Source organism: Numenius arquata, chromosome Z, assembly GCF_964106895.1.
Source record: "Numenius arquata chromosome Z, bNumArq3.hap1.1, whole genome shotgun sequence".
In the NCBI taxonomy this organism is placed as follows: Eukaryota; Metazoa; Chordata; class Aves; order Charadriiformes; family Scolopacidae; genus Numenius; species Numenius arquata.
In genome coordinates, this window is record NC_133616.1 from 19803532 (window position 1) to 19823904 (window position 20373).

General features: G+C 46.5%; 1 protein-coding gene across 1 annotated transcript in view; it reads left to right on the forward strand.

Moving 5' to 3' along the window:
• The first annotated feature begins 321 nt into the window (after positions 1-321).
• DDX4 (DEAD-box helicase 4) overlaps positions 322-20373 on the forward strand; it is a 46114-nt gene continuing 26062 nt past the window's right edge. The window contains exons 1-4 of the mRNA XM_074166321.1: positions 322-432; positions 1519-2560; positions 6859-6944; positions 9159-9222. Of these exons, the coding sequence (XP_074022422.1) occupies positions 322-432; positions 1519-2560; positions 6859-6944; positions 9159-9222 (1303 nt within the window). The remainder of the gene's footprint in view (positions 433-1518; positions 2561-6858; positions 6945-9158; positions 9223-20373) is intronic.

Sequence of the window (20373 nt, forward strand, 5' to 3'; positions counted from 1 at the left end):
ACGGTATTAGATTCTGCTTGCACTGTGAATCTAACAATGGTAGTTTAGAGCTGAGCTACAGATGTGTGTGTCAATGCTTTAAGAAGAGACACCCATTTTAACAGAGCATTCAGAGTTACAGCCCAGGCTGCCTTAGAGGGTTACCAAACAGGTTTACCACATTGCAGGAACAAAACAGTGCTCATGTAGTCAGTCATCCTAGTCATCCCATGGGCACAGACTGTGCTTAGCTGGTTTGTAGGACTGCTATTTATCACAGAACCTTCCATAGAGGGCAGGGGGAGGAAGGTAGAGAGGGGCACTACCACCACAGCCTCTACCATGACATCATGGCTACCAGGGCAGTTGGACTCGGTGCTGGAAAAACAGCAGCTGGAGCTGTTTCTGCGCCACGTTACTAACGCTGGAGTTGCTGCACAGATGTCAGCAGTGGTTCTGTAATAATTTCCCAGTGTAGGAGACCCAGCGGACCAGCCGTCACTGACAAAGCCAGAACTCCTAATTTGGAAGTCATGCACCTTAAAATATACAATCACAGAACTTAGTCACCTATAACTTGTTATCTTTCAACCTGATTAATTAAAACTGCAGTCTTACATTATTTTGGTAGGAATTTTACCACCAAAAGCTGTTTTTGTGCTTATGTGCAGTAGTATTTTTCTTTGTTTAGATTTCTAGTGGTTCTTAAGCTCCCAGTCAACTACATCACACAAATAAAACCCTGACAATTTAAAGCATGGACACATTTTGTTTCATTTCTTATTTAAAGTCACTACTCCTAAAACCCCACCTCACACTCATTGCTTAAATGCAAGAATCCACTAATGAAAGTATTCAGATCAAATAAGGAAAATTATTTTCAAAAGCGCTACTTCGTGTGACCTGGCCTTCTCTTAAATCCTGAGCAGGTGAATGGATGAGTAAAGCTCAAGGCATAAATCTCAAGTAAACTGCAGGCTGTCCACATATAAGTTATGAGAAATAAGCAGGCTATACACTGAAAAACAAGGACTTCAAAGCAGGACATAAGGGTTCCTTGATTCCTCCTTCCGGGCAGTGAGCCCTCCATCAGAAGGGACTGAAGAATGCTATATTGGTCCTAAGAGTAGTAGCGTATATTCAGGGCTCCTTAAAAACTGGGACAGCTTATCACCAGTTAGCTTGTCCATACTATCCTACAATTGTATTGGTTGAAGATGATGAAAACTGTATAAGCAATGTAAGTTACTAGCTTTTTGTGGGGGGAAAAAAAAAAAAAGACTCTTGAATATACAAGCTGAACCACTGTTGAGCTTCTGTGTACCTCAGACTGAAGCAATGGGTATGTGGCCGCTGCTAGATAGTAAATTGTAAATAATACTAAGAAAAAATGGAACAATAATTCGTTTTCAACAGATAAAGCATCTATCATTTGTATATAGATTTTTTTTGGGTGGAAACTGTAAAGAAATACTTAAGAACGTAAAATTACCACCTTAGGGATTAACTTAGATTTTTAACGCCTTTGGGTTTTTTTAGGTTAATGAATGCGCAGACCCGTTAAAACTGATGTCAGCTTTTCCCCTGATTTCTGCTGGATCGCCCGAAAAGCTGTCACGCCGTTTCCGTACATCACACAACGCTCTGATGTTCGCTTCCCCGCGTAACGCGTTACACTCGAACCAAACAGGCCGCCGCCGCTCCTCCCCCGGCCCCCCCGGTCCCTGGCGGCAGGCCGGCCGCCCCGAGGCCCGCCCCGGCGGGAGGCAGCGCCTGAGCTCGGCGGGAGCTGAGCACGCCGGGCTGCGGGCGGCCACAGCGGGTGCGGCACGGTGCTGGCGGAGTACCTCCCGGCCCCAGCCCCGAGGGCCCCGCGGCCCGTCCCGCCGAGCCGCCCCTCCCGCCCCTCCCGGCCGGGCCCGAGGGCGCCGCACCAACAGAGGCGACCCCTCTACCTGCGGCGGCGGCAGCGGCGTCACCGCCTCGCTCCGCTCCCGCGGCGGCAACAGGAAACACCCGGGGCCGGGCGGCGGAAGGAGGCTGCCGGCGACGGCGGGCGTGTCGGGCCGCGTAGTTCCCGGGTGCGGCCCCGTTGAGGAAGGCGGCCGGGCGCTGCCGAGCGCAGGACTACGCTTCCCAGGGAGCCGTGCGGGCGGGAAGGGGCGACTCTCTCCCGCGCCCCGGGCGGGCGGTGGCGGAGGGGCGGTCCCCGGCGCTGGGCTTGGGGGCGGCGCCGTGACTGTTGGCGGTGTGGCGGTCACCTCCTTCCCCCGTCTCTGCGATCAAAGTCTCACTTTGGGCCGGTCAGTGCACCGTGGTGGAGGCGCCGGGCTTCACCGCCGTGAAGTACAGCCCTCGGGGGTTACGGTATGGACTAGCCAGGAAGAAGAGTTTTGCTGGCAATGGTTGATGCCAATCGAAAAAAAAAAAACCACCAAAAAGCAGCTCGCCCATTTGCCTCCAGGCTTTTGCAGTCAGTGTGGCTGTGACAAAGTGCAGGCACAAATCCTGGCCGAAACGAGCCGGGCTGCGCTTGGCACGACTGGCAAAGCGCCATCTGTGGAGAGTTATCCAAGGACAGGTACACAGAGAGGACAACAGCAACTATCAACCAGCTAGGACATTTTAGAAATTCACTGTTCTTAATCCTAGGGTTTTATTCTTGGTCCTAGTTAAATCAATTTAGGAACATGTCCTTCTTGTAGCTGACACCCTGGTTAAAGTCAAATCCTAGGGATATAGCTCATGTTTGGGAAAAGTGCTGAATTGCATGCGAGGAAGACAGCAGAGCTTCCCCATGTGACAACAACATTACAAAACAAGCTAGACACAACACCCAATCTGTACTTTCTGTACAAGCACAGTCCAAACCACATCATGTGGTTAGTGCCGGGACTGTTCCTGCAAGAAAACTGCTGCGTAATTGAATTTCAGACTGTGGGAGGAAACGAGACAGCAGAGACGAACACCACCCGTCATCCTGAAATTAAGCGGCACACAAGCTCAGTCAGACCAAAACTCTTACTTCGGTGTCACCCAGCAAATTCAGTACCATCTTTTGCCTCTGAGCCACACTTGGGATCCAAGTGTACACTCTGGCTCTTGGACATTTGACGAATTTGGTCGATGAGCCAGGAAGACTGTCCACCTGCTACCACATGGATTTGAAATGCACTGCTAAAACCACATTCTGGTGGTATGCAAGTGAATTAAACTAAAACCCACAAAAGCAAAGATGTGCGAAGAATCAATTCTTATCAGCATGGAAGCAGCTAGTCTTATTCTTGCACGCCTGTCCTCTGTGTCCTATACTATGAAAGACTGACATAGTTACTGCTGTAGCAGATAGATGACATGTATTTCATTGCATTCTTGGTCACCGCCTACAGTCCTCAAAAGAGTTATGCTTAGCAAGAATATTCTATTGTGAGACGTGCGAGTGAGCCAAACAGAAGGGCAGAGATTCCTCCTACTCTCTCATGAAAAATGCTGCCAATAGCTGACTGCACAAAAGGGTATTCCGTCACTGTTCTGCAGGATCTCTGTTGTGGCTTTCTGTTCCGGTGACACATTAACTTCTGGGCAAAGAGTGTCTCTTGCTACATGCCTGGGCAGTGTCTAGGAAACGGCAGCCTAAATTTATTTAGGACTTCTTGGTACATCTGTAAGACAAAGCAGGTATTAAATCCAGCTCTTTAAAAAATTGCCACCTCACACTATTTTGAATCTTATTTTGATTTAGCCTCAAGGCATACTTTGCTCTATACTTGCAGATACAAGGTAACGGTAATACGGACAAATTCATAAAATTGAGGTATTATAGAACAATGCAAGAACAAATAACTTTCCCCATCATTGCAAACAGAGGCATGGTCATATGGCTAACAAACTTAGTGGGTTCTGAATTTTGCTAGAGATTACTCCAGATTTCTTTCTGAAAAATACTGATATTACATGAGGATAGCATTTAAGTAGAAACTGCATTACATGAAAAGTCCTGCTTGTTGGCAAAGAGAAAGCACACCTTATGTGTAAGTAAAGCCAATAATTTGTTGTTAGCTTAACTGAAATCCTAAGACTCTAATCATTATTAGTCCAGCTCTAATTGTAACACAAAAAGAAAGACGACAATTCTTTATGCGTGCGCTTGCTTTCTATCCCTTTCCCTGGTGGTAGGCTCACCCTTCTATTACTGCTCTGGGTCCTTAGGTTGGTGGTTTCATTCGTGGGTGGTGGTGAGAGGAAGGGACATTACAGCTAGTTTTCAGCATCTGGAAGTCCTTCTCTGGGAGGAATATGATGTTTATGCTGCTGGTTTCTTCTTCCTCACTCTAGAGGGGTACACTCTCGCTTGGGGTTATTTTTGTAAGTTTTTGTAATATATTTCTACGTGTCTCTCTGGTGATCTGCATCTCCATGTTCCACTTGAATATACTATGTAAGGTACCATTTGTGTTACGTTGGATACTGCTCTGTTCTCTTTTGTCTCTAGGTTACTCTTGCTTGGACAAATGACCTCCAGAGTAGTCTGCAAACACCTTGTGCAACTTATGCGCTGCCACCACAGTTTATATCTAATTGCTAGCAGCCGTAGGAAAAAGAAGAAAAAAAAAGTTGTAGTTGGAAGTAATTTGGAAGAAGCAGAAAGTGTCTTAAAATGAGCAGAATCAAAGGAATAGTGGAAAAAAATAAGAACTTTAGAAGTCCATCTACTAGTTACAAGCTGTGACATCTGATTCTATCTAAAATGAACTAAGAGATCACCCACCAGCGATTACCAATCTGCACCATCTAAACTGTATCTCCTCGATTGAGTGCCTAATGTGAAGCTGAGTTGGCAAAGCTGAGGGAACAGTAACCTGTTGGTCAAAAGGAGGATGAGCAATTTGAAAGCTCTCAATGTACCAGGCTTTGATGTACCAGAGCAGCACATCTATCGTTAACCATAAATTTCCCAGGAAAGCAGACACACTGCTCTTTTTCTTTATGGATGTCCAAATTAGAGCTCCAATGCAATGAAAACAGAAGATGTTTGGGCTGATGAAGCAGCCTATTCTGTTTTCTTGTTTAGGCAAAAAGTAAAATGGTGTGTTATGGAGTTGGCACAGTGGGTAAGATTAGCTTGCGAGCCTCCCAGCTAGTTCCAGATGCTGCTTGTGAATAGCTTTATACACTTCCCATACAGATGCTCCCACTGCGAGTTCTTCATCCTTTGACATTGTTTATCTTACTGATCACTTATTGAAAGCTAATGACTCCAAGGAGTTATCTTTGTTACCTGCACTAAGCACAGCCTCATATATATCATCTAGTGGTGCAGTTTTAAGCTCACTATGAGACACAGAAGCTGGTTCTTACGTTTTTTAGCTGCTTTGCATTCTCAGTTGAGCACAACCTGTGTTCTGTCCTGATGTTCCTGAAAAATTAACAGCTATAAAGGGTAGAGCCTAACTGACAAGGAGTAAGGTGAAAATAACCAGAGCATTACTTCAGAGACCACTCTCCAATAACCTGCATCTGCTGCAGGAATTTGCGTTATTGTTGCCCAAACCCCCTACTAGACATTCAGATGTTCACCACAAAATTACAGATGTGGTATCATTTCTCTGCAACAAAAGGCATTAAAGTTTGTAATAGGCACAGAGTTTTTCAAATAACTTTTCTGATGAGGAAAATCTGTTCAACATGATGGAGCAGGTTAATGAGTATTTATCGTATGAAATTATATGTACTTCCTTTACGTTTTTCAGAATAAGCATGGCTGTATTATTTCACAGCATGAAAAGATGTATGCTGCACCAGCACCTCAGAAACACAAGTGTAAAAGTACTTGCGGCAATCTTTAATAGATACGCCAAACTTATACAAGTCCTATCTATGTTCTCCTGCACTTCACCATCAATAAAACTCCTGACTCAGAAATTTAGCCCTCTTCCTTTTCTCTGCCACATCTGGTATAACAAATAACACTAGGAAGGGGATGTTGTTCTGCAGGTTTGGTGTTTTGTTTTTTTTTTTTAAGTAAATAAATAGCCTGATTAACCTAATTAACTTTTTTTTTTAATTCTGGGAAAGGGGTATGTTCTGTTAGCTGTTATGCTAATGCTTAAAAATTTTGTTTGCAGTAAAATGATTATTATTGTTGATATTTGTAAAATAAACCACACTTTTAACAGTCATACACGAAGAAATTAAGGTACACTCAGACGCTCAGAGAGCTGAGCAGCATCATCACCAAAGCACAGATACGCCCGGATATTTCAAACCTGCATTTTCCTGAGCTCCCTTTTCCTTCCACATGCACCTTGACCACGCCGAGGCCCCCAGCGCTCCTGGCAGCGGTACGTACCACCGGGAGCCATGCCACGCACCACCTCCCGCCCTTTTGCGCCCACAGAGGAAGCCCCCACTGCCAGGCAAAGGCCCCGGCCGCCCGGCGCCCCGCCGGCCCTTCTCAGGCGCCAGCAGCATTCCTCACCGCCCTCCCCCAACCGCCCTAACGGCTCAACGCCCGAGGCGCACACCACAGCCCTCCCCTTACTGGCCAACCGCTCTCCTATTGGCGGGTGGGCGAGGCACGTGACGGGCCAGCAACTGCACGTGGCGGCGGCCGTATTAGGGCCTCGGTGAGGGGCGCCATTTGCTTTCACAGCAGAGCGGCAGGAGGGAGGTAGGACTGGGGCTAGGCACCTGTCTCGTAGAAGCGGGACGGTCTTTCCCGTAAAGGAACCCCTACCTCCGATGGAGCTGGGGTTGTGAATGAGGGCAGTGAGTATGTTGGGATAGGTAGGCTCAATGGTGTCCTATACACAGGTGCTGTGGGACCTGCTGGGAACAGGTAGGGGATTACCGCTAATATGTTTTATCTCCTACAAGCAGATCTGGCAGGGTCCAGCATGAGCGAAGAGGACTGGAATGCAGAGGTGGGCGATGAGCCATCACGAATCCCTCCACGCTTTGAACAGGTATGGGGTAGCAGCTGTTGGGCTGTAGCGTGTTCACTTCTCTTCCCCTTCCTTTCCCCCACCCTGTGGTCTAGGTGGCTGGTGGACTGTGGTCCCCTGTTGTTGTGGTTCCTGAAGCACCTGGAGGAACTTGCCCTTAACTTGTGTGTTGGGAATGCAGTGTATTCTTAACAAATAGTAGCAACTCTAGTCTCTCAAAATGTTGAGGTGCCTTATTTCTGTGGAGGCTTCTGGGCCATGGTCTGTGTAGCCAATTAGTGTTCCTCTTCTGGTTGCTTAATGCTGCTTCCTTCCATTGGATTGTGAGAGGATGCATACTTTTTTGGAAAAGCATGTGGCATAAAAGCGGCACATACTAGCAACTCATTAATCATGATACATGGGCTAGGAATCGAGTACTTATGTGGATAGGCTTGTGGACCAGCAGAGGCTGGAAGGGAAGTAGCAAAAATTTACATAGGGTAGAAACTTAAAATTGCAGATCAGGTGTGGTAAGGGGTATTAGAGTAAAGTTTTGTACATACTGAAATGGGTGATTTCCTGTTGCTGCCCTTTTTCCTTTCTAATGCATTCCTGTTGATTTATGTATATCAGACTTAGTGTTTCTGAAGTTGTAAGATAAACTGAGAACAGATTGCTTGTTTTGGGGTTTTAGTAGGCTTCAATTTCTTGTGGAAGTCAGATTGGTTCGATGATCCTTTTTACTGTCTTGAATAGTGAAAGGGCAGTGGTGGAACTGCATTATTAGGGATTAGCTAGAACCATGCCTTTTGGTGGAAGTTCTTGGCTGTGGGTTAGGCATGAGCTGTAACTTCCCTGTTGCTCTTCTAGCTATTCTGTTTGCTGTCTCTTTCTGCTGGCAGTCACTGAATTGCTGTTACTTTTACCTCAGCAACAAAAAGAGCACGGGTGATTTCTCAGTTATCTCCATTGTTCCGTTAATATTGGATTTCATGTTGCTCCCAAACGGTATGATCTGAAATGCATAGCTACCATAGGAAGGGTGAGGAGTGCAGCTGTTCGAGGTTTGTGGATAGGACTTTGAATATTATTTACAGTGTGTTTTTGCAAATATGGTAGGCTGCTGTAGGAGGAGTTTGCTGCTACTGAAGAGGTTTCCTCCCCACCAGCAGTTTGCTGCTGCTGTTTTGTTCAGGTACCAGTGTTTGTGGTATACTTTTGTGAGCTCTTTAATTTGTAGCAGCTGTATTTCCAGATCTGGATAGTTCCCAGTCTTCCTTCCCAAGTTCTCAGGAAGCTATCATGTATCCAGAAATAGATGGAGCTGTTGCTTCCTCTCACATCTTCTGTTTAAGATGCTTCTGTAAGTTGCCTCTACTCTGTTGCGCTCCCACCCCAAGTGAGCTGTGCTAATGCAGTGTAAGGCTAGAAGTAAGGTTACAAAAAGAAGAAATTACAGTGTACACTTCCAGAATAGTAATTTTACCAGTTTGGGTTTAATTTCCTGTAGTGGTTGCTAGCCACACTGGGAAGTGTGAAAGCTCTAATAAGAGCTAAAAAGCAAGTCTTGAAGTAAAAGATTAGGTAGTTATTTGACGTTCCTCAGTCAGTTGGTGTTCTGGTTTACTAGTACGTGTCTGGCTTGTGTTAAATAGGAGAAAATTAAACGTCCTTTGGAAGTAAACCTGACCATTAAGGGTAAAATGTGAAAATTAGTTGCTGTTCTGAATTGTTTCAAATGGAGTATCTGAATCATTGACTAAATGAACAGGGACTGACATATTTCAGATAATTCTTTATAAGGTAATCTGTTGTGTCCACTAGTAAAACCCTAGAAATGCTGTTATGAAACTGATAAAAGCAGGCTTTATATTCACAATGCAGTCTGAAAGACTGGAAAAGAAAAATTTTTAAAAGATTGTTTTGAACAATAAGTGTTTCTTATATTCAAGGCTTAAAATGTTTGGCAAGGTAACATGATGCCTCCATAATCACTGACAGAAGGCAGAATAAACTTACTTCTCAAGTCAACTGTTTATAGTGTGGTTTTGGTGACACTCAGATGCAAACAGTATACCGTTTAGTATACTAAAGTGTAATAAACTAAAGTTATTAGAAGAATCTGAGAGATAGCATTTCAGAAGGTGCGTAAGGCAACTTTTTTCAAGTTCAAGGCTTAGTAGCTGCATTTTAATTTATGTACTCTGCTTGGCCTGGGGTTAACGTGATGTTGTGCCTTTTTTCTCTTTGTAGGCTAGCTTCTCTGGAAGACCAAATGACTCCTCGTCTGACTTCAGTCCAAGTGTGGGCTTCTTTGGTATGTGAAAGGCAGTTTTGATTTTACTACATTTGAGGGACTTGATGCCTTGAACAGTTGAGGAGGTTAAAGAAAACCACAATATTATCATTGTGGTATATTCATGTGTACCCCAATGGAGTAAGCATCATCAAATTATATGGGTAACATAACAAGTAGACTTCCCTTTTGATCCTCAACCCTTCTTTATTTACTGCAAGTTACATGCTCAATACAGCGTATAACCTCTAATGAGAGTCAATAGGTGTTACTTCACAAGCATTTCTAAAAGGCTGTACTAAACATGAACAGTATTGAAAACATATACAGTTACGTGCAATGTTGAGCAGTTCTTGTGAGGTCCTGTCTGACAGTTGTGTTGAAAATAAGAAAAGGTCAGATGAAGTTGTTGAACAGAAACTTAGATCTATCTAAAAAAAAAAAACCCAACAAAAACCACAAACCAAAACATTAATGTTTGTTATCAAGTTTCTGTAAAGCACTCTTGGATTACCTCACCAGCACTTGGATTACCTCACCAGGCATACTGGCAGCAGGTGGGGGAAGCCTAACGCAAAGGGGAAAAAGGATACTGGGACAAGAATTAGCAGGGCTCATTGAGAGAGCTTTAAACTAGATTTGAAGGGGGATGGGGTTGGAACCACGGTTACTAAAGTGGTGCCCAGGAGTAGTGTGCTAGTGGGTAAAGGTGCCAGTAAGGCCTTGCAGCCTGTTGCAGCAGTCGATGTGGGAGAGAAAGATACATGCAGCTGTGAAGACATAAGGAGTAGTGATAAGATGGTAACTGCAGAAATGTCTGCACATGGACAGGTGGGAATTAGTGCCTGCCCTCCCAGAAAAATAGTGGGACGATTAGCCCAGCTGAAGTGCATCTACATGAATGCATGCAGCATGGGTAACAAACAGGAGGAGCTGGAGGCCATCATACAGCAAGAAAACTATGATCTAGTTGCCGTCACAGAAATGTGGTGGGAGGACTCACATAACTGGAATGCTGTGATTAATGGCTATCAACTCTTCAGAAGGGACAGGAAAGGAAAGGGAGGTGGTGGGGTGGCCCTTTATGTTAAGAGTAGTATTGTATGCCTAGAATTTGGCGATACGCATGAAGACAGTGTTGAGTGCCTATGGATAAGAATCAAGGGGAAGACCAATAAGGCAGACCTTGTGGTGGGAGTTTGTTATAGACCCCCAAACCAGGATATAAAGACTGATGAAATATTCTATAAGCAGCTGGCAGAGACCTCACGATCACTCTCCCTTGTACTCATGGGGGACTTCAACTTCCCAGATATCTGCTGGAAATACAACACAGCAGAGAGGCAACAGTCCTGGAGATTCTTGGAGTGCATGGAAGACAACTTCCTAACACAGCTGGTGAGGGAACCCACTAGGGAAAGTGCCATACTGGACCTGCTGATAGTTAATTCAGAAGGTCTTGTGGGGGATGTAAACGTTGGAGGTAGTCTTGGACAGAGTGATCATGAAATGATAAAATTTTCAATTCTTGCTGAAGCAAGGCAAGGGGCCAGCAAAACTGCCACGTTGGACTTCCGAAGGGCGGACTTTGGCTTCTTCAGGAGCATGGTTGGTGGCGTCCCTTGGGAGGCGGTCCTGAAGGGCAAAGGTGCCCAGGAAGGCTGGTCGTACTTCAAGAAGGCACTCTTAAAAGGGCAGGAAAGAGCCATACCCAAGTCCCAAAAATCAAGCAGGAAGGGAAGACGACCAGCCTGGCTAAATAGAGAGCTTTGGCTGGAGCTCAGGAACAAAAAGAAGGTTTATGATCTTTGGAAAAAGGGCCTGGTAGGCAAGGAGAAATACCAGGAAGCGGTGAAGATATGCAGGGGGAAAATTAGAAGGGCCAAGGCTCAAGCTGAGCTCATCTTGGCCACTACAGTTAAGAACAACAAAAAGGGTTTTTTTTTGGTATGTAAAGAGTAAAAGGAAGATTAGGGATAATGTGGGCCCACTGATGAATGACATGGGCACCCTAGTGGTGGAAGACACGGAGAAAGCAGAGTTGCTGAATGCCTTCTTTTCTTCAGTCTTCACTGCCAAGGCTGCCCCTCATGAGTCTCTGGCCTTGGAGGCAAGGGGGAAGCATATGGAGAGAGGAAGTTTTTCCTCCAGTAGAGGAGGACCAGGTTCGGGACCACTTGGCCAAACTGGACATTCGTAAGTCCATGGGCCCTGATGGGATACACCCACGAGTGCTGAGAGAGCTAGCAGAAGTTATCGCTGGGCCACTCTCTATCATATTTGAAAAGTCATGGAGAACAGGAGAGGTGCCTGAAGACTGGAGGAAGGCCAACATCACTTCAGTCTTCAAAAAGGGCAAGAAGGAGGACCCTGGGAACTACAGACCAGTTAGTCTCACCTCCGTCCCCGGGAAGGTAATGGAGAGACTCATTCTAGATGTCATCTCCAAACAAGTTGAAGAGCGGGGGGTTATTGGAAGTGGGCAACATGGGTTTACCAAGGGTAAATCATGTTTGACCAATCTGATTGCTTTCTATGATGCCGTAACTGGTTGGCTGGATGAGGGGAGGGCAGCAGATGTCATCTACCTTGACTTCAGCAAGGCTTTTGACACTGTCTCCCATAACATCCTCATTGGGAAACTAAGGAAGTGTGGGCTGGATGAGGGAACAGTGAGGTGGACTGATAACTGGCTGTGTGACAGGACGCAAAGGGTAATGGTTAATGGAGCAGGTTCAAGCTGGAGGCCTGTAACCAGTGGTGTGCCCCAGGGGTCAATACTTGGTCCAGTCCTGTTCAACATATTCATCAGTGACCTGGATGAGGGGACCAAGTGTATCCTCAGCAAGTTTGCTTGATGATACCAAGTTGGGTGGGGTGGCTGACACCCCGGAGGGCCGTGCTGCCATCCAGCGAGACCTGGACAGGCTGGAGAGCTGGGCAAGGAAGAACCTCATGAGGTTCAACGAGGAAAAGTGTAGGATCCTGCACCTGGGGAAGAAGAATGTCAGGCACCAATACAGGTTAGGCGTGGACCTGCTGGAGCCAAGTTCCGAAGAGAAAGATCTGGGGGTCCTGGTAGACAGCAAAATGACAATGAGCAAGCAGTGTGCTCCTGTGGCCAGGAAGGCCAATGGAATCCTGGGCTGCATAGGGAAGAGTGTGGCCAGTAGGTCGAGGGAAGTCATTCTCCCCCTCCACTCTGCACTGGTGAGGCCACAACTGGAATATTGCATCCAGTTCTGGGCTCCCCAATTCAAGAGGGACAGGGAACTACTGGAAAGAGTCCAGCGAAGGGCAACAAAGATGATTCAAGGATTGGAGCATCTCCCTTATGAAGAAAGGCTGAGAGAGCTGGGACTCTTTAGTCTGGAGAAGAGAAGGCTGAGGGGAGACCTTATCAATGCTTATAAGTATCTGAAGGGTGGGTTGAAGGAGGAGGGAGCCAGACTCTTTTCAGTGGTTCCCAGTGACAGGACAAGGGGCAACGGGTACAAGTTGGAACATAGGAGGTTCCACTCAAATATGAGAAAGAATTTCTTCACGGTGAGGGTGACAGAGCCCTGGAACAGGCTGCCCAGGGAGGTTGTAGAGTCTCCTTCTTTGGAGATTTTCAAGACTCGCCTGGATGCAGTCCTGAGTAGCATTCTCTAGGCAATCCCGCTTCAGCAGGGGAGTTGGACTAGATGATTCATAGATTCATAGATTGGTCCAGGCCGGAAGGGACCTCCAAAGGTCATCTAGTCCGACCTCCCCGCAGTCAGCAGGGACACCTCCTACTAGACCAGGTTGCCCAGGGCCTCGTCGAGCTTCACCTTGAATATCTCAAGGGAAGGGGCCTCAACCACCTCCCTGGGCAACCTGTTCCAGTGTTCCACCACCCTCATGGTAAAGAATTTTTTCCTAATGTCCAATCTAAATCTCCCCTTCTCCAGCTTAAAACCATTGCCCCTCGTCCTGTCGCTGCAGGCCTTTGTAAACAGACCCTCCCCAGCCTTCCTGTAGGCCCCCCTCAGGTACTGGAAGGCCGCTATGAGGTCTCCCCGGAGCCTCCTTTTCTCCAAGCTAAACAACCCCAGCTCCCTCAGCCTGTCCTCATAGGAGAGGTGCTCCAGCCCCCTGATCATTTTGGTGGCCCTCCTCTGGACCCGCTCCATCAGGTCCATGTCCTTTCTATATTGAGGGCTCCAGACCTGCACACAGTACTCCAGGTGAGGTCTCGCCAGAGCAGAGTAAAGTGGCAGAATCACCTCTCTGGATCTGCTGGCAACACTTCTTTTGATGCAGCCCAGGATGTGATTGGCCTTTTGGGCTGCGAGAGCACATTGCCTGCTCATGTCCAGCTTCTCGTCCATCAGCACCCCCAAGTCCCTTTCCTCAGGGCTGCTTTCTAATACCTCATCCCCCAGTCTGTATTTATACTGAGGATTGTTTCGGCCCAGGTGCAGAATCCTGCACTTGCTTTTGTTGAACCTCATGAGGTTCATCTGGGCCCACCTCTCCAGCCTGTCCAGGTCCCTCTGAATGACATCCCGTCCCTCCGATGTATCGACAACACCACACAGCTTGGTGTCATCTGCAAACTTGCTGATGGTGCTCTCAATCCCTCTGTCTATGTCTTTGATAAAAATGATCTATACGGTCCCTTCCAACTCTAAAAAAAAAAAATTCAGTGAAAAAATTCAGTGAAATTAATGACTGCGACGGAGACCGGCTCCAGGGCAGGTAAGGCTGCGCTCGGAGAGGGGATCTGTAGCTAAAAAGGCTGACGGAAAGCTCTTTTTGGGGCTTTTTTTGACGCCGGGCAAAGCCTCCTCCTCGTGCTGGGGGCTGACAGCCGGTGGGCAGGCTGCTGACTGAGACTGGGCAGAGCCAGCACCTCCTGCAGTTCATCACACCGCCAGCTTATAAGGAGCCCCAGGGAGGGCAGAGGCTAGCCTCTGCCATTGTACAAGGTAAGTTCAATTCCTTTTAGTAGTCAGACGACTAGCACGTTCATTCCAACTGACCCTTCCACTGTCTCTTGCTTGCAGGCATCCAGCTATGGTTAGAACTAGGTCAAAGGCTATTGTTAAGAAAGCTGTGGGCACCCAGACAGAGGCCCCACGCAAACACGTGGGTGTCCAGGCCTCTGGCTGCAGGGAGTGCCGGGGCCTGGCCCTTGCCATGGAGGGGAGTGGGGACAACACCTGTGTCAGATGTGAGCAGGTGAATGATCTGCTCAGCCTGGTGGTTGAGCTGAAGGAGGAAGTGGAAAGGTTGAGGACTCTCAGGGAGTGCGAGAGGGAGATCGACTCCCTAAGGAGTCGAGGCCCACTCCCTAAGAGTAAGGGAACATGTTGAGGTCTCACACACACCAGAGGACCCCCTCCCCACTTCTCACCCGGCAGTAGAAGGGGATCTCGGAGAAGAGGGGGAATGGAAACAGGTCCCTGCTAGGCGAAGCAGGCAAATCCCCTCCATCCCCCTCCCACCTCCCCAGTTACCCCTGCAGAACCAATATGGAATCTTGCAGGAGGAACTGGCTGTTGGAGAGGAGGGTGGTACATTTAGGCAGGAAGTGCCAGAAAGACCAAGTCGCCGTAGACCTGGCATCACAACTAGCTCCAAAAGGAAAAACAGAAGGGTCATCGTTGTGGGTGACTCTCTATTGAAGGGGGCAGAGGGACCAATATGTCATCCTGACCCGCTCCACAGGGAAGTCTGCTGCCTCCCTGGGGCACGGGTCAGGGATGTGTTGGACAAAGTTCCTACTCTAGTCAACCTTTCTGATTATTACCCCCTGTTAGTATTTCAGGTGGGCAGTGATGATGTGGGAGGAAGGAGCCCAAAATAAATTAAAAGAGATTTTAAAGCCTTGGGAAGGGTGCTTAAGGGATCAGGAACACAAGTTGTGTTCTCCTCTATCCCATCAGTGGCTATTATGAGTGAGGAAATTAATAGGAAGAGACAGCAGGTCAATTTGTGGCTTCGGGACTGGTGTTATCGACAGGGCTTTGGGTTTTTTAATCATAGGTTGCCATATGAGACACCTGGCATGCTGGTGGCAGGTGGGATGTGCCTGTCCCAGAGGGGGAAAAGAATTCTGGGACAGGAATTAGCAGGACTCGTTAACAGGGCTTTAAACTAGATATGAGGGGGGAGGGGGAGATAACTGGGCCTGTTAGGACTAAACTCAAGGGAAACACGCCAGGGCTTGAGGGATGGTGGACTAGCAAGGACTCTTACTCTACCAGTTCATTTCAGAGAAGTGATAGACACCTAGAAATTATGGAAACACCTGAGAGGGGCCTGGTAGGAAATGGGGCCCACACTCACAAAAAGATGTTGAAACCATTAGATCGTCTGAAGTGCATCTATACCAATGCACGCAGTATGAACAACAAACGGGGAGCTTGAAGCCATGATGCACCAGGAAAACTATGACATAGTGGCTGTCATAGAAACGTGGTGGGATGCCTCACATGACTGGAGTGCCACAATCGAAGGCTACAAGCTCTTCAGGAGGGATAGACAGGAAAGGAGAGGTGGCAGAGTGGCTGTGTATGTTAGTGAATGCTATGAGAGCTCAGAAATTAAGTATAGTGATAACAGGGTCGAGAGTGTTTGGATTAGGATAAGGGCAAATAAAGGTGATATCGCTGTGGGAGTCTGCTATAGACCTCCCAACCAAAGCAGTGAGGTGGATGAAGCCTTCTATAAGCAACTGGGAGAAATATCACAGTTGTTTGCCGTTGTTCTTGTGGGGGACTTTAACCTCCCCGATATCTGCTGGGAATACAACACGGCAGACAGGGAACAATCCAGGAGGTTCCTGGAATGTGTGGAGGATAACTTCGTCATGCAGTTGGTAAGTGAGCCGACCAGGGAAAGTGCCCTCCTAGACCTCCTCCTTGTGAACAGGGAAGAACTTGTGGGGGAAGTAAAGGTTGGAGGCTGTCTAGGGCACAGTGATCATGAGATGATTGAGTTCTCTATCCTTGGAGAAACAAGGAGAAGGGTTACCAAAACTGCCACCTTAGACTTCTGGAGGGCAAACTTTGACCTGTTCAGAAGACTGCTAGACAAAATCCCTTGGGAGGATGCCCTTAAGGATACGGGAGTGCAGGAAGGATGGACATACTTCAAGAAAGAAGTCTTAAAAGCACAGGATCAGGCTGTCCCCATGTGTCGAAAAACAAGTAGGCGGGGTAGGAGGCCAGCCTGGCTAAATAGGGATCTCTTGCTGGATCTCAAAAACAAAAGGAGAGTCTACAACCTTTGGAAGAGGGGGCAGGCCTCTCACGAAAACTATAAAGAGGTAGTGAAGCTATGCAGGGAGAAAATTAGGAGAGCCAAAGCGCAGCTAGAGCTCAACCTAGCTACAGCTGTTAAGGATAATAAAAAATGTTTCTATAAATTCATTAACAACAAAAGGAGGATTAGGGAAAATCTCCCTCCTTTATTGGATGCAGAGGGAAACATAATCACCAAGGGCGAGGAAAAGGCTGAGGTGCTCAATGCCTACTTCGCATCAGTCTTTAGCAGTGGAACTAGCTGTTCCCTGGACACCCAGCCTCATGAGCTAGGAGACAGGGAGGGGAAGCAGAATGAGGGCATCACGATTAAAGAGGAAGAGATCAGTGACCTGCTACGCCGTTTGGATGCACACAAGTCTATGGGACCGGATGGGTTACACCCAAGAGCACTGAAAGAGTTGGCAGACGTGCTCGCCAAACCGCTTTCCATCATTTACAGGAAGTCATGGCTAACTGGGGAGGTCCCAATGGACTGGAGGGTGGCAAATGTAACACCCGTCTACAAGAAAGGCAAAAAGGAGGATCCAGGAAACTATAGACCTGTCAGTCTAACCTCAATACCAGGGAAGGTCATGGAGCAGGTCATCTTGAGTGCCATCAAAACCCACATAACGGGCAACCAGGGGATCAGGCCTAGTCAGCATGGGTTTATAGAAGGCAGGTCCTGCCAGACAAACCTGATCTCCTTCTATGACAAGATAACCAGATTATTGGATGAGGGAAAGGCTGTTGATATTGTATACCTGGACTTTCGAAAAGCGTTCAATACTGTCCCCCATACAATTCTTGTGGAAAAACTGGCTTCACACGGCCTGGATGAGCATATGATCCACTGGGTCAAGCAATGGCTGACTGGAAGGTCCCAAAGAGTGGTGCTCAATGGATTTAAATCCAGCTGGTGGCCGGTCACAAGTGGTGTGCCTCAGGGCTCAGTGTTAGGACCATTTCTGTTTAATGTCTTTATTGATGATCTCGACAAGGACATAGGGTGTATCATCAGCAAGTTCGCAGATGACACCAAGTTAAGCAGGAGTGTTGATTCCCAGGAGGATAGGGAAGCTCTACAGAGAGACCTAGATAGATTGGATCATTGGGCCAAAATCAATGGCATGAGTTTCAACAAGGGTAAGTGCCAGGTTCTGCACTTGGGCCACAACAACCCCGTGCATTGCTACAGGCTTGGGGAAGTGTGGCTGGAAAGCTGCCTGGAAGAAAGAGACCTGGGGGTTCTAATTGACAAGCGGCTGAATATGAGCCGTCAGTGTGCCCAGGTGGCCAAGAAAGCCGACGGCATCCTGGCTTGTATTAGAAATAGTGTGACCAGCAGAAGTAGGGAGGTGATTGTGCCCCTGTACTCAGCACTGGTGAGACCACACCTCGAGTATTGTGTCCAGTTTTGGGCACCTCAATACAAGAGAGATGTCGAGGTGCTGGAGCGAGTGCAGAGGAGGGCAACGAAGCTGGTGAAGGGCCTGGAGAATAAATCTTATGAAGAGTGGTTGAAGGAGCTGGGACTGTTTAGTATGAGGAAGAGGAGGCTGAGGGGAGACCTCATCACTCTCTACAGCTACTTGAAAGGACACTGTAGAGGGGTTGGTGCTGGTCTCTTCACACAGGTAATTAATGACAGAACAAGAGGGAATGGCTTCAAGCTCCAGCAGGGTAGGTTTAGACTGAACATTAGGAAAGAATTTTTCACAAAAAGAGTGGTCGGGCATTGGAATCGGCTGCCCAGGGAGGTGGTTGAGTCACCATCCCTGGATGTGTTTAAGAGACGTTTAGATGTGGTGTTGGGGGATACGATATAGGGGAGAACTTTGTCGAGTAGGGTAGATGGTTGGACTCGATGATCCCAAGGGTCTCTTCCAACCTGGATGATTCTATGATTCTAATGGAGATGATGCCTTTATAAGATTGATCAAAAGTTTTAGATAGAAGAAGTTTAGATATAGAAGTTTTAAATATGTCAAGCCAGGGTTGCTGCTGAAAGTAGTTTGCCCCAGCGTTTACTTTGTGTGACTCTACAATAGTCAGATAAGGAAACAGTTTCTGCTTAGAACTAATAGTATGTGCGATTAAGGCAGTTGGGGTGTTCTTGCTATAGTCTCTGAATTTAGGAATGGTCTTTAAGACTGTTTGAGGATGTTTTACGTTTAGAGAAATTCAGTCTGAGGTAAAAATTTTGAATATATCATTTAGTTGGTACAACTGTGGTAGAACAACCTAAACATTATTTTAACAAATTGTGATTAGCACAAATTAAATTGATAACTATAGAATCATAGAACAGCCCAGGCTGGAAGGGACCTTGAAAGATCATCTGGTACAACCTGTTGTGGTAGAGGAAGCCTAGATGATATTATCTAGCACCCTGTTCAATCCCATCTGGAAAATCTCCAGTGATGGGGACTCCACCATATTCCTTGAGAAGGTTGTTCCAGTTGCCTTTGTCTTCTACATGTGGCTTTTTGTGAAGAGAATGCTCCTGTCCTCTTTGTAGATGCTCTTAAAGTGCTGTGTGGAGTGCTGTGATCAGGTCCACCCTGAGCCTTCTCCAGGGAGAAAAGATCTAACTTCCTCAGCCTTTCCTTACAGGACAGGTTCTCCATATGTATAACTGCTCATGTGTTTATGAGCAGTTAGAACATGGCAGTATGTTTATTGCTGAGGTAAATCTCCCCTGCCTTTTAGAGTGTAACTGAAAGGCAGACTTAGTTTCTCCAATTCTGTGTCCCCAAGATGTTGGGAAATTTGGAAAGTAGGAAGAAGCTATCATTGGCACTTCCTGAATTCTTCTGAATTTGCACAGTTACAGGAAGTTGAAAATTCTGAGCCCAGGCTTTGCATTTATCCCAGTACAGCAGAAATGTTTTATGAAGTCTCCAGGTTGCAAGCTTCAGTAATGGCTTGACAGAACAAATAGGAAAGGCAGTGCCTGTGTTGAGAACTTGAATTGCAACTTAGGTGGAAGTGAGTCTTGGAGCTCTGTGTTTCATTTGTTCCAACTGTGACTGTCAGCTCTGAGTGCTAACTTTTCCACTACATATTCCAAAAATAAGTATTCTCTGATTTGTGCCTTTTGTACTGAGCTCATGGCAGGGAGGGCTTTCCTGCTGAAGGTCATGCTTTCACTGTCATCACTAACCATTTATTCCTTTCCTGAGCTAGGTATATTATGCCATTTTAGATCAGTGTGAGCGATTTCAAAGTGTCTGTTTTGACTTAACACAATATTTCTCATTCTTCTTAGTTGATAGGGAACTCTGCCAATGATTTCAAGCATAAGTCATAATACTGAGGTTGCTTAGTTATGCTAGATAAGAGCAAACCTTATTGCTGTTTAAATGAAGACTTAACCGAAGTTGTTTGGGAAGGCCAGAGGTGGTGCATTTTGTGTCTTGTTTTGAGCTTGTTCAACAGGGTTTACCAGTATTAGGGATTCTTTCCCAACAACATGATAGAAAAAGGTGTCTTTTTTTTTCTTTTTTTTTTTCTTTCTTTCAGAAAAGGTTGTATGGGCTTTTTTTCTTTTTTCCCTTGCAAAACTTCTGATTTATGAACAGATTGTGCTTTAGCTGACTTACACATTCAACTCTCATGAGCTGCTCTCTTGTATGCAATGCACTTCTAGGCTCCGTATACTTTAGAAGTGTATTGTTAGTGTTATAGCCCACTTGTATGACACTAAATAGCATGAGTTAAAGTATGCAGACTAAACTTGACTTTTGATTTTTTTTTTTTTTTTCCCCTCCTTGAAACAATATCTACTGGTCGTACTTTTGTGTAAATGCGCAATGAGGATAAGCTAAAAGTAATATCGCATACTTGCAAATTATTTTTTTATAAAGCTTCACTTTGACTTAAATGAATTTGT